This window comes from Erpetoichthys calabaricus, chromosome 3 (assembly GCF_900747795.2).
Source record: "Erpetoichthys calabaricus chromosome 3, fErpCal1.3, whole genome shotgun sequence".
Lineage (NCBI taxonomy): Eukaryota > Metazoa > Chordata > Cladistia > Polypteriformes > Polypteridae > Erpetoichthys > Erpetoichthys calabaricus.
Genome location: NC_041396.2, coordinates 314,021,578 through 314,034,888, shown reverse-complemented (window position 1 = coordinate 314,034,888; position 13,311 = coordinate 314,021,578). Strand labels below are relative to the sequence as shown.

The 13,311-nt window shown below is 40.1% G+C and overlaps 1 protein-coding gene across 1 annotated transcript in view; it reads left to right on the top strand.

Moving 5' to 3' along the window:
* LOC127527136 (E3 ubiquitin/ISG15 ligase TRIM25-like) overlaps positions 1 to 13,311 on the top strand; it is a 57,110-nt gene that overhangs the window by 14,606 nt on the left and 29,193 nt on the right. The window contains exons 4-5 of the mRNA XM_051924798.1: positions 6,494 to 6,662; positions 7,075 to 7,140. Of these exons, the coding sequence (XP_051780758.1) occupies positions 6,494 to 6,662; positions 7,075 to 7,140 (235 nt within the window). The remainder of the gene's footprint in view (positions 1 to 6,493; positions 6,663 to 7,074; positions 7,141 to 13,311) is intronic.

Genomic DNA, 13,311 nt, shown 5'->3' with positions numbered 1-13,311 from the left:
ATATTACTTCTCTCCCGTTTCACTCTGGGGAGGGGGGCTTTGTGTGGCGCCTGCGCACTATGTCTACTGTGTCCACGGGCATGTACCTGCTTCCATATCCAGTTTACCATTCTCGGTTAATAATACGGATATTATTACATGGGACGTCTCTCATCTTTTAGGGTTTCTCTTCACATTATTAAATGGTCAGCTGACACACACCGTCTTACAAATAACATGAACAAGCATTTGCTAGCCCAGACTCTGAATAAGAATAATTTATTCTTTTATTTTCTTTGCTAGATTCTAAATCCCACTTCATGCCCAAGCAAAATTACTTGGCTAAACAGAAGTTCTTTAAACAACATTCAGCACACTGGGGAAAGCAACTGCTCACAAACAATCAGCCTTCACTTGTTTCAGTCATTTCAACATACAGTATTTGGCAATTGCTTCATTCTTTCAAATATTTTCACATATTCACATACTCATATTCTCTTTTACAATTGCATTTCATTCATAGAATAAAGTTTTCTTTCAATTGTATTTCATTCACAGAAATCTCTATCACATGTACTATAAGCTCACTCGAGGTTGTGCTTCCTTTTCTATAAAGTTTCACCATGCAACACACTTAAACGCGTCTCTTCCTTCATGCTTATTAAAACAACTTCTCAAGGCCGCAAGCATTAAATTAGGAATTCATCTTACCTTAGTTTTATATGCGCTAGTTTCCAGATCATGAAAAAGTCCGTGGCGAAATCACGCCCAGGGTCAGGGAGGAAACACTAATTTCCGTGGCGGGCCACAATTCCAGCGGCAACGAGGACAATCCACTCGGGAAATCATGCAGCACAATTCCACAACAAGAACGCATTCCCATCAAAAGTTACGCGGTCACAAAGAACATTCTGACAAGGAAAACATACGTGCTTGAACCTTTATTCGTATCAAGTGTGCTGACCACTGCGCCACCATGTTCTTCCTTTATAGCACTTAAAATACACAACCTCCATTCATGCACAATCGGGCACATGCTGCTTATCTCAAGAACTTGTCTCCCTTCTCATCTAGTATTATTAAAAGAGCATTTTTCCTTTAAACTGGATCAGGGTTCAAAAGAAAAAAATGCTTTGCATGTTTACAAGCCTTAAACAAAAGTGGAGACATTCATTTGCGTTAAACCAATTACACAAATCGATAATTATCTTTCCTTGTTATGTGAGAAACTGGCTCATTATTAAATTTACAATTATCCAATTATTAGTTAGAGCTCTTTGCATTACAGTTTCTTTTTAAACATTAGCTTATAACGTAGGTTCATAATTTAAGCTATATTTAAAAGGCGATTTCAATATTTTCTGTGTGTTTAAACACACGGCATGATTCTTTAGCAGTACCATTATAGGTGGGGGTTGCCAAAAACTTTAACCTTTAACCTTTAAGGCAGAGAGATTACAACAGCTGCCCAGCTCACTCACTGCATTTTAACACGTGGACGAACCGTGTGCATTGGATTTCTATTATGCCATTAAAGATTTCTACAATTTATTTTAGCGAGCGCGATCGAGCTGTTATGGATTTTATCAGCATTTTTACCGCTCACCTGTAAGTAATCGACTTCCAGACCTTCTATATGCGGGATTGATTCATCATACAAAGTAAGTGTCGGCATGCATCGTATCTTAACGCACAGCTCTTTATTGCTTTTTCAAAATATTGTTTCTAATGGCTAAACGATGCAACTTATTTAAATAAGTGTTCCCCAACACGGCATTTACTTTTCAAGCAGGTTTTGGACTTTGTACGGCAGTTAAATAATCTGTGTTGTCCATACGGGTGCCGTTTCATTTTATTCAGGACAACCAGTCTCGTGCTATAAATTTAAAACTGTTGTTTCTGTTTATTCCAGTTGAATCCCACATTTTTATAACCATGGTTTGGACTTAAAATTCCAACCTGCATGGTGTAGTTAACAGACGCTACCACAAGTCATTGGCCGCTGTCTTTTCTTGCCCATGACCCGCAACAAGACCGCTTCTTGTCTTTTGCCAGGATTAATTACAATCATTATTACTTCGTAATATCCCCATTCCAATTAGGGTCTGGCATTTTAACTCAGTCACAGGGCATCCATGTCTGAGCGCGCGACTAAACCATCAAATATATTCAATATTTTGACCGAACCCTTCATTGCCGTCATTATCAGAAGCATATTATATATATATATATATATATATATATATATATATATATATATATATATATATTATAAATTATATACGGTTATTAATATAGCCACAATCCTGCCGGACTTCGCCAATTTGAAGTTCCGCCCGGAAGCTTCAAAGTGTTGGCCGTAGGTCCATCCTTATATTCTGGTCACTCCATGTGCAGGCTCTTGGCTCCAGATCCAAACAAGGACAGGAAAGGACTCAAACCCCACCTTCAAAAATACAGGAATAGCACAATGCCTACATACAGTTCTCATTCTCCCAACAAGGAAAGAGGATAGTGTGCTGACAGAAGACAGAAATATACTTGTCTGTCTTTAGGCTGACTATTCAATTCTCCAGTTGTCTTTGGCTCTCTAGTCCTGTGCTTGGCTCGGCAATTCTAAATGCTGATGCTGAGCCCCTCTGTACCATACTTGGTCTGCCTGTATGAATGAGTCCATAACAGTGGGCACAGAGAACAGTGACATAAAACTTAATAATAAAACATATTATAACAGATGGTGGAAGTTGAAAGAGGCAGAGTATTATGTAATATTCAGAGAAGAAGTGAGACAGGTACTTGGTGGTGGTGAAGACAGGATAGATGATTGGAACACCACAGCTGAGGTGATGCTAGGAATGTGTTTATCTTCTTTCCTCTATCCAGGTGTAAGACCAAAGACCCTTGGTGGTGGACTGATGAAGTACAGGAAAGCATAAGGAAGAAGAGGTTAACAAAAAAGAATTGGGATAACCAGAGAGATAACAAAAGCAGACAGTTGTACAAACAGATGTGGTGTAAGGTGAGAAGAGAGGTGCCAAGGGCTAAGGAAAAGGCGTATGTCAAGTTATATGAGAAGCTGGACACAAAGGAAGGAGATAAACACTTGTACTGATTGGCCAGGCAGAGCAACATGAGTGAGGAAGGACATGATGCAGGTCAGGGTGATAAAGGACACAGATGGCAATCTGCTGAAAGTGGGTAGAGTGTGTTAAAAAGATGGAAAGAGTAATTTGAAGAACTTATGAATACAGGAAATGAGAGTGTAGTTGGGTGAAGTGGAGACAGTAAATCAGTAAGTACAGGGGATCAGCAAGGGAAGCTATGAAAAGGATGAAAAGTGGAAAAGCAGTTGGCCCAAACATTATACCAGTGGAGGCATGGAGATCTTTAAGTGAGACGGCAGTGGAGTTTCTAACTAGATAGTCTAACAAAATCCTGAAAAGCGAGAAGATGTCTGAGGAATGGAAAAGAAGTATGTTAGTGCCAATTTTCAAGAATAAGGAAGATGTGCAGCAACTACAGGGGTAATAAAGTTGATCAGCCACATTATGAAGATATGATGGATGCTGGGCTGAGAGGAAAGGTGGCAAACTGTGAGTCTAACAAAATCCTGAAAAGCGAGAAGATGTCTGAGGAATGTCTCGATGCATGCTCAATAATCCAGGTAAGGAAATCCTAGAAATTATGTCCCGTATGTGTCAGGAGTATCGGAACAGCTGAGGCGCATTTTCTCGAAACACCAGGTCTCAGTGGCTTTCAAACCCCAAAACACGCTACGCCAAAGATTGGTCCATCCCAAGGATTGGGTCCCACGGCACAAACAGAGTAACATAGTTTACGCAGTTAAGTGCCAGGAGGAGTGCCGTGAATTGTACATCGGGGAAACCAAGCAGCCAGTGGCTAAGCGCATGTCACAACACAGAAGAGCTTCCTCGTCAGGCCAGGACTCCGCAGTCTATTTACATCTACAGGATAGTGGTCACTCCTTTAAAGATGAAGAGGTGCACATCCTGGACAGGGAGGAGCGCTGGTTTGAGAGAGGAATCAAGGAGGCCATTTATGTGAAAAAGGAACGACCATCTCTGAACAGAGGAGGGGGCCTAAGGGTACATCTGTCGCCATCTTACAATGCTGTGATTGCAGCCATTCCTCAACCCTCTATGAATGGTTCACACGTCTACTAATCAGTGGACAATTTGCATATCACTGATCAACTGGCCCTTTGTCAATGGTGCTAGTCTCTGTGATTAAGCAAAGGTACTGTTTATAAGGTTGGGGAAACCTGCTGTCAATTGAGACTGAGGAAGAGACTTGGATAAGTCTCGAAATATTTCTCCCACTTAAAAACTTTGTCCAGATGAACAGAATCAAATTTCTAGGATGTCTGAGGAATGGAAAAGAAGAATGTTAGTGCCAATTTTCAAGAATAATGGAGATGTGCAGCAACTACAGGGGTAATAAAGTTGAAGCCACATCATGAAGATATGATGGATGCTGGGCTGAGAGGAAAGGTGGCAATCTGTGAGCAACAATATGGTTTTGTGCCAGGAAAATGTAGAGATGATGAAATGCTTCCTTTAAGAGTGTTGATGGAGAAGCGCAGAGAAGGTCAGAAGGAATCGTGAACATAAAGAAACCATATGACAGGGTGCCAACAGAGGAGTTGTAGTACCATGTGAGGAAGTCAGGAGTAGCAGAAAAATTATCTGAGGGTGGTGCAGGATACATATGAGGATAGTGTGACTACAGTGAGGTGTGCGGTGGTTCAGGGTTAGAGTGGGATTACATCAAGGATCGGCTATGAGCCCTTTTCTGTTTGCAGTGGTAATGGAGAGGTTGACAAATGAGCTCAGACAGGAGTCTCTGTGGACTGTTGGCGTTCACGGCTGACATTGTAATCTGTAGTGAGAGTAGACAGCAGCCTGAGGCAAATCTGGAGAGGTGGAGGTATGCACTGGAGAGAAGGGAAATGAAAGTCAAGAGACAGAGTACATGCACCTGAATGAGAGCAAAGGTGGTGGAAGGGTGCGGCGACTGCAAAGAGAAGAGGTGATGAATGTAGTCAAATTTAAAGAATTGGGTTCAACCATCCAAAGCAATGGATAGAGTGGAAGAGAGGAGTAGAAGCAAGTGCATGCAGAGTGGAATGGGTGAAGAAGAGTGGTAGGAGTGGTTTGAGATGGAAGAGTATCTGCAAGAGCGAAAGGGAAGATCTGTAAAACGGTAGTGTCAGCAGCCATGTTGGATGGTTTGGAAATGGCGGCAGGGATGAAAAGACAGGAGGCAGAGCTGGAAGTGGCAGAGGTGAAGATGGTACAATTTTAGCTTGGAGTAACAAGGGCAGGCAGGATTAGGAATGAGAGGGACAATACAGATAACGACAGTTCGGTGACAAAGTGAGAGATGAGATTGAGATGGTTTGGGCCCAAGCAGTGGAGAGATGAGGGCTACATTGGCACAAGAATGTTGAGGATGGAACCGCCAGGCAAGAGGAAAAGGGGAAGACCAAAGAGGAGGTTTATTGATATGGTGAGGGAGGACATGAAGACAGTCGCTGTGGCAGGAAATGATGTGAAAGACAGGGAGAGAGGCAGAGACGGATGATCCACTGTGGCGACCCCTAAATGGGAGAAGAAAAAATAAGAAGTGACCCAAAACTGGGCATCTTAAATTTACCCCTCAGCCCATGTGTGATGACACATATACGAGGATAGCATCTGTTCAGTTCTTTAGACTTGGTTACTGCTGTGCTTCCTCACTAGCAGTTTTTTTACTTTTTTGTGAAATAACACAATGTTTTATTGTTTTCCCACATATCACATGCTTACATGCTTTATTGACACCGATGTGTAATTCTGAAATGTTTCAGGTTGCTTCACACAGAGTCCAGAATTATTCTCATGGAAACCTTTTGCTGCAGAACAGGGCAAACCCGATATGTGCAATCACAACACTAATGACACCTGCTCTGCAGGGCTGTGGTCACCAGGATTAAAAGCACAAAAGTCTGAGAAGACATTCTTGAAAGACAATCTACAAATGATGTCAATCATACTTGTGAAAATTCTTCTTTGAAAGCCCTGGAAAAAATGCCTGAAAAATGTTTGAAAAACCCTTGAAAAGCACCCAAAACACCTTGAAAAATGCTTCACCATTGTATCATTAAAGAGCTTGAGAAATGCTAAATAAATCTGGAAGTGTGAATGGGCCCTAATTCTTCTTAAGCTCTTCACATCATAATGTCTTGTGTGCTTAGTCAATTCTGCACCCTCAGTCCCCTCATTTACAGTCTGATGGCTCACCTCTCGGGCATTAAGAGATTATTGAAAGTCAGGGACGATAAGAACTTGTGTGAAACTACACCAAAGTACACTCTCATAAAAATGCAATACAGTAACGAAACATCATTGCCCAGTTAACCAGTGTCCACCACACAGATCCCTTAAACCAGAAGAGCTTCTTCTAACAAGCATTTCTTTCATTTCTCCATATCCGATATTCTCTCCTGATGCAGACCTTCTCATCTCGCCGTTTCCTTCCTGCTGAAGGAGACTCGCTCAGCTTCAATGTCACTGTGAACTTGTCTTCTGAGCACCTGAGAAAGGAGCTGTCATGTATGAAGAAGAGTCTGGAAAAGAGTCTGGAAAAGATCAGCCAGTGGGACATCACGACATTGACGTCAAGTACAGCATCTGTTCATGTTGTGTCTGTTGTTAGAGTCTATTAAAAGGACCAGACCGATGTTAAGGGGACACTGAGAGACGAGTCACATGTAACACGTGTCTATTGGCTTTTGCTGTTAAAAGATGTTTTATTATATATAGCGCCTTTTACAGTGACTAGCTGAGTGATATCACACTCTCCTAGCAAACCATTTCACTTCTTGATTGGCCATTTGCAGATGTCACTTTCAAATGTCATATCAGCTGTTTTTCTGTAGGTTGATCACACTTACAGTTATTATATTCATACATTCCTTAAAAAAACCTTCTTTTAATTACAATCACAAAAGAAAAGTGTGTTTATAATTGAGCTAATATTACACAGTGCCATTTTCACAGCTTCCATTGTTTTTTCTTTTCTTTTTATTCCCAGGTCATGAAATTCCAATTTTCTCCTTCCAGACTCCTGAGCCTCGGAGAAGAGCGGAGTTTTTAAAATGTGAGTTTGTGCTTTGATTAAGTGGATCATCACAACGGAAATCATTTATCTTTTAATATCCCAGGACTGGCTTGTGATAAAAGGAGCTGAGCCGTAAGGCAAAGCTCTCAATTTACCAGTCAATCTATGTTCCTACCCTCACCTATGGTCATGAGCTATGGGTAGTGACCGAAAGAACGAGATCGCGAATACAAGCGGCTGAAATGAGTTTCCTCCGCAGGGTGTCTGGGCTCTCCCTTAAAGATAGGGTGAGAAGTTCAGAGTAGAGCCGCTGCTCCTCCGCATCGAGAGGAGTCAGATGAGTTGGCTCGGGCATCTGATCAGGATGCCTCCTGGACGCCTCCCTGGTGAGGTGTTCTGGGCACGTCTAACCGGGAGGAGGCCCCGGGGAAGACCCAGGACATGCTGGAGGGACTATGTCTCTCGGCTGGCCTGGGAACGCCTTGGGATTCTCCCGGAAGAGCTAGAAGAAGTGGCCAGGGTGAGGGAAGTCTGGGCATCTCTGCTCAAGCTGCTGCCCCCACGACCCGTCCTCAGATAAGCGGAAGAGGATGGATGGATGGAGGCTTGTGATAAGAAAGTGTAGCCATCAGAAACAGCCGTGTGAGTGTTGAGTGACTGATGCGATGAGGGTGATGGGGTCCTGTGACTGGTGCATTATGGGATAGAGAGTTTCAGGACAGAGAAGCACCAAAGCAGTCTGTGAGGTGTAAATCCCTTCAAGTGAAATAACAAAAAGTAAAAACACAAACTGAAATCCTTCCAACTACACCACATCCACCGGTCACAAAAGTGAAACCTCTAGTAGTCTTCTTGTCCCCTCCAATTTTTTCACCCTTACTGCTTTTTTCCTTTTCTGTTTTCCATGGTCTCCTTCCTGTGTGCAATTCTCATATAATTATAATTGTATTGAGAATAATAATAATTTCTGTATAGCACATTGCATACACTAAATACATGCAGCTAAATATGCTTTAAACGAAAAAACTTAGTTTCACCCGCTATTAATGTATAAATAATACATACAGATAATTGATGTTAAAATATTCAACATGATACTGTTACTGAAAATGACAAACATTCCAGTAAGCTGAGTGCTCATTTCCAGAACACACTGAGTCCATGTCACATTTCCAGAAAGTCATCTTCCTCACTGACTTGACCTCAGGTCACTTTACAAGTTTACTGATTTACAACATTCAATCAAAATCAATCAGCTTCTCCAATTACTTTGTGAACAACGACTGATTGCCTTCATTGACTGATTCATTCAGAAAAGCAGTCCATCGTGGTCACATGACCTATATATTCTTCATTGTCCTTAAGGCAGGGCTCACACAGCCACAATCAGGCATGACCAATTTAGACTTGCACATCTATGGGATGTCAGACGAAAACCAGAGTGGCATGTGGAGAACATGCAGAACTGACAAGGGTAACAAGTGGGTGCCAAATCCCAAGTTGAAATGCTGAATCTGTGCGGCTGCAGCTCCAACCACTCGCCCATCATGTTGTTCTGAATCGAGTTTTTCAAAGTTCAGTTCCATCTTTGCATCTCTTATTATTCTGAAGCCATGTCTTTTGATTTTTAACTGAATTATCTCTCTTGATGATCAAGCAGCTTCAGCTCACTCTATTAAGATTTCTGTAATGAACTGCACATCTCTCAGCACTCGATGGCCGTCTTGTGTGCTGGCAGTAAATCAATGAATTGTCAGTCAGGAGTTTTCTCACTCATGGAAGTTCTCAAATCCTAACCTAAGAGCATACTCCTTCTTCTCATCCTTTACATCATTGTTACTCAAGAATTGATTATTTCCACAGACAATAATTTTTTGCTCACTATCAAATCGTGTAAGTACGATGCTATTGTTACCTCTGACCATGCCCCCCTCTGATCATGGCACTTAAATTACTGCGTCCTACACACTCACCTTATAGCTGGCATCTTAACCCCCTGTCATTAGCTGATGAGAACTGTGCAGAATACATATCCAAGCAAATTGATTATTTTCTTGAGACAAATGCATCCTCAGAAGTCTCAGGTATGCTTTTGTAAACACTGAAGGCATTTTTAAGAGGACAGATCATTTCATATCGTTCTCACAAAAATAAATCAGATGCCATCTGAGTTAATGAGCGAAATTACCAGAATAGATCTAGAATACGCAAGGTCTCCAAATGAGGCACTTTATAGGATAAAATAGACTTTGCAATCAGAATTTAACCTCTTGACTATTAAAGAAATGAAACAGCTTATCTTTAAATCACAATATAATTGTTATGAACACTGACAGAATGCCAATAAGATCTTAGCCCAACAATTCCACAAGCAGGAAGTCCATAATGCAATAAATTAAAATAGAAAAATATAACTGACACATTTAGAGACTACTATAAATTACTATATTCTGCTCAGTTTAAAGATGATAAGACACAATCAAATTAGTTATTTTATTCATTAGATATCACAGCTAGATACCCTTAATGCTGTAGAACTGGATAAACCTCTGACCCTTTCAGAATTACTAGATGCTATAAATTCACTTCAGAGTGGAAAAACACCTGGCTCTGATGGCTTCCCAGTGGAATTTTATAAAAAATTCTCAAAATAAGTTAGCTCCACTATTATTAGCAACGTTTATAGAAGCTAAAGACAAAAAAAAAATCTACCTCTAAAAATTCAAGCTAACTTTGACAAGCATTGATTACCATCTTTCCTAAGTAGAACAAGGACCTACTACAATGTGCATCATACTGACCAATCTTTCTTCCGAATAACGATGTTAAGATACTCTCCAAAGTTCTAGCCAGAAGAACTGAGAAAGTGCTTCCTTCTCTAATATCATAAGACCCAACTGTATTTTTTTAAAAGGCAGACATTTAACTTCAACATTTGTTTGATATAATATATTCACCCATTATATCTAACACCTCAGAGATTATCTATAGATGGTTGAAAAGCATTTGATATGGTCGAATGGGGTTCAGCCCAAACATATGTGCATGAATAAAAACTACTTTATACCAGTCCAGAAACCTCAGTTTGTATTAACATTATGTCAGACCAGACAACTTCAAACTAGAACGTGGTAGTCAACAAGGATGCCCCTTATCACCTTTACTGTTTGCAATCGCCTTTGAACCATTGGCTTTAAACTTTTGAGATGCATCAGTGATAAAGGGGATTCTCAGAGAAGGACTTGAATAGAAAGTATCACTATATACAGCTGATATGGTACTGTACATATCTGATCCACAAAATTCTGTGCCAGCAATCTTAAAAGCACTAGCAGATTTTCAAAAAATATCTGGACTTAAAATAAATTTGAATAAAAGCATGCTTTTTCCAGTGAATTCTCCAGCACATAAAATCGGACTGGACACCTTCCCATTTATATTAGTTGATCAGTTTAAATACCTAGAGGTAAACATCATAAGTAAATATTAAGATCTTTTTACACAAAATTGTACTGTCTTCATGAAAAGAATTAAACAAGATGTGAATAGGTGGTCTGCCTTCCACCTTACATTAGCTGGAAGAGTCAACACTGTTAAGCTGGTCTTCCTATTTCAAAGCATCCCCATATACATTAACAAATAATTTTTTAAGAAATTAGGCTCAATCATAACTTCATTTATTTGGAATTTGAAGCGTCCACACATCCAAAGGGTGACTCTACAATGACCTAAAGCAGAAGGGGGCATGGCACTACCTAACTTTCAGTTTTATTACTGGGCAGCAAATATACAACACTATAAAGGACTAGACATCAAAACAAATCAACAAATATCCGCAAGCCTGGTCTATAATAAAAATAAAATCTTGCTGTACTTCTTTATACCCCCTGCTCTGTGACCCAGTGAGTACAAACTATCATCATTACACTAATAATCTAATTGCCCTCCATTCACTCAGAATATGGAACCAGTGTATGAAGCACTTTAAGACAGAGAAGCTTCTATAGTTACACCTCTACAATACAGCCACCTTTTTCCACCCTCTCAAACATACACAATATTTAATGTCTGGAAAATATCCAGGATCAAAACATTTTGAGATTTCTACATAGATAATGTCTTTGCATCCTACAAACATTTATGCTTCAACTTTAACTTCTCATCAACACAATTCTTTCACCACTTTCAAACTAGAAAGTTTGCTAAACAGAACCTGCCCGATTTTCCTCACCTTCCACCTTGTTCTATTCCAGAAGAATTATTGATCAGTCTTGAAGACTCAGATAGCATCTCTACAATTTATAAAAATATTTTAAAGTCCCTTCCTTTCAATGACCCCAGAGGACATTGGGGAAAAGATCTGTCACTTAATATTCCAGAAAAGGAGTGGAAGGCAGCCATTCACAGAGTACACTCGAGCTCCTTATGTGCAAAGCATTCAATCATTCAACATGAAATCTTTTATCAAGCGCATTTATCCCGTTTTAAAATTATCCAAAATGTTTCTAGGGCAGGATTCAATATGTGAATATTGCAGTTAAGCTTCAGCTTCATTGGTCCACATGTTCTGGCTGTGCACCAAATTAACAGCATTTTGGACCAACATTTTTGCACTCCTATCGGACAGCCTTTTTTTTGACAGACACGGTACTGCTGCTATAAATTATTTCATTGAGGGTCGCGCATATCACTGCCTGCATCTTTTGGGAGGCAAGAACAATTCCAGGATGGGGAGCCAGCTTGTCACTACTGCTATGCCACCACTTAGTATTTTAAATTGTTGAGACAGCTGTAATATCATGAATGTAATCACTGCCTGCACATTCCTGTCGAAGCATATAGTGATTCACACACATTGAACACAGAGAATATGAAGCATTTAGCATACTACTTTAGTTACAATGGGATCTGAGAAACTCTACTAAATTAAACATTGATTTTAAGATGAATTTTACAACATTCTACTTTAATTAAAGTGGACATTTCAAGATTAAAGTTGACATTTCAACATTTTTATTCTTCACTGTGACCCTATTTTTTTTCTTCTCTTTCCTGTGCCTTAATACACTTCCATATAACTCTCAGACAGTGGCCTATGAGTTGCATTTCCATGTCAACTTGGACATCTGAGCACTTTTTTATTTCAGGCTGAACTTGAACTTTAGAAAGTATCGTCTCATCAGTCTCCTTTTGTTGTCACTGAGTAGGACCTCCACTTTTTTATACATGTTTTTGTCATTGTCTTAAGAAAACACCTAATGAAAGGGACTATTTATATTGATTTGCATTTTCAGATGTGCAAAATTCTGGGAGCGGTTGTGGTGTGGCTACGCACGTGATTGGGATTTATAAAGAGGAAGAGTGTGGAACTTGGTTTACGCATAGTTTTATGCATCTGGATTTTTTTGTTCGTACACACATTTCTGTTTGTACGCCATGTCTTACTGTGAATTCTATGCATGGCATTATATATATGGCCCCTGGTCTTTGCCGGATGTTCTTTCTGGTCTCCTCCTGGCACTCCTCCCACGTAGACCTCATGTGTGCAGTCTCTTTCTAATGGTGGACTCGTGCACTTTGGCATCAATAGCTGAAGGTCCTGTGAGAAAATGTAGGCTTCTTAAAGACTTTGTTTAAAAATCTATTTAAACTCCTTCTTTCTGAAGGTCTCAGAGAGCTCTTTTTGATCTAAGCGTGGTGATCACACACACTTCAACACAAACCAAACTAAATGTGTGAGATTTTTCATAGAGGACGCATTCAGATGAGGTCCTCTCCTGTGTTGTTCTCATCATCTGCATCTGATTCTAATTTGAGATACTTGAGTGAGGTTAGTATTCAATGGAGGGATGGACTTACTTTTTCCACATATCAAATTTGCATTTATGTTTATTAATAGATAGATAGATACTTTATTAATCCCAAGGGGAAATTCACATACTCCAGCAGAAGCATACTGATAATTCACACAGTGGATTACAGAATGCACTGTAATTGTGGCCTAATATTTGTTATGTTTGATCACCTTTATCTAAAGATGCTAAATCTTCTGACCTTCTCTGCATTTCGCCAACACTCTAAAAGCAAACATCACTACTGTACTACTCTTTCGTGGCATTAAAACATATTGCTGCTCACAGATCTCCCCCTCTCCTCTCAACCGAGCATCCATCACTCTTTCCCATGTCTTCATGATGTGGCTGATCAACT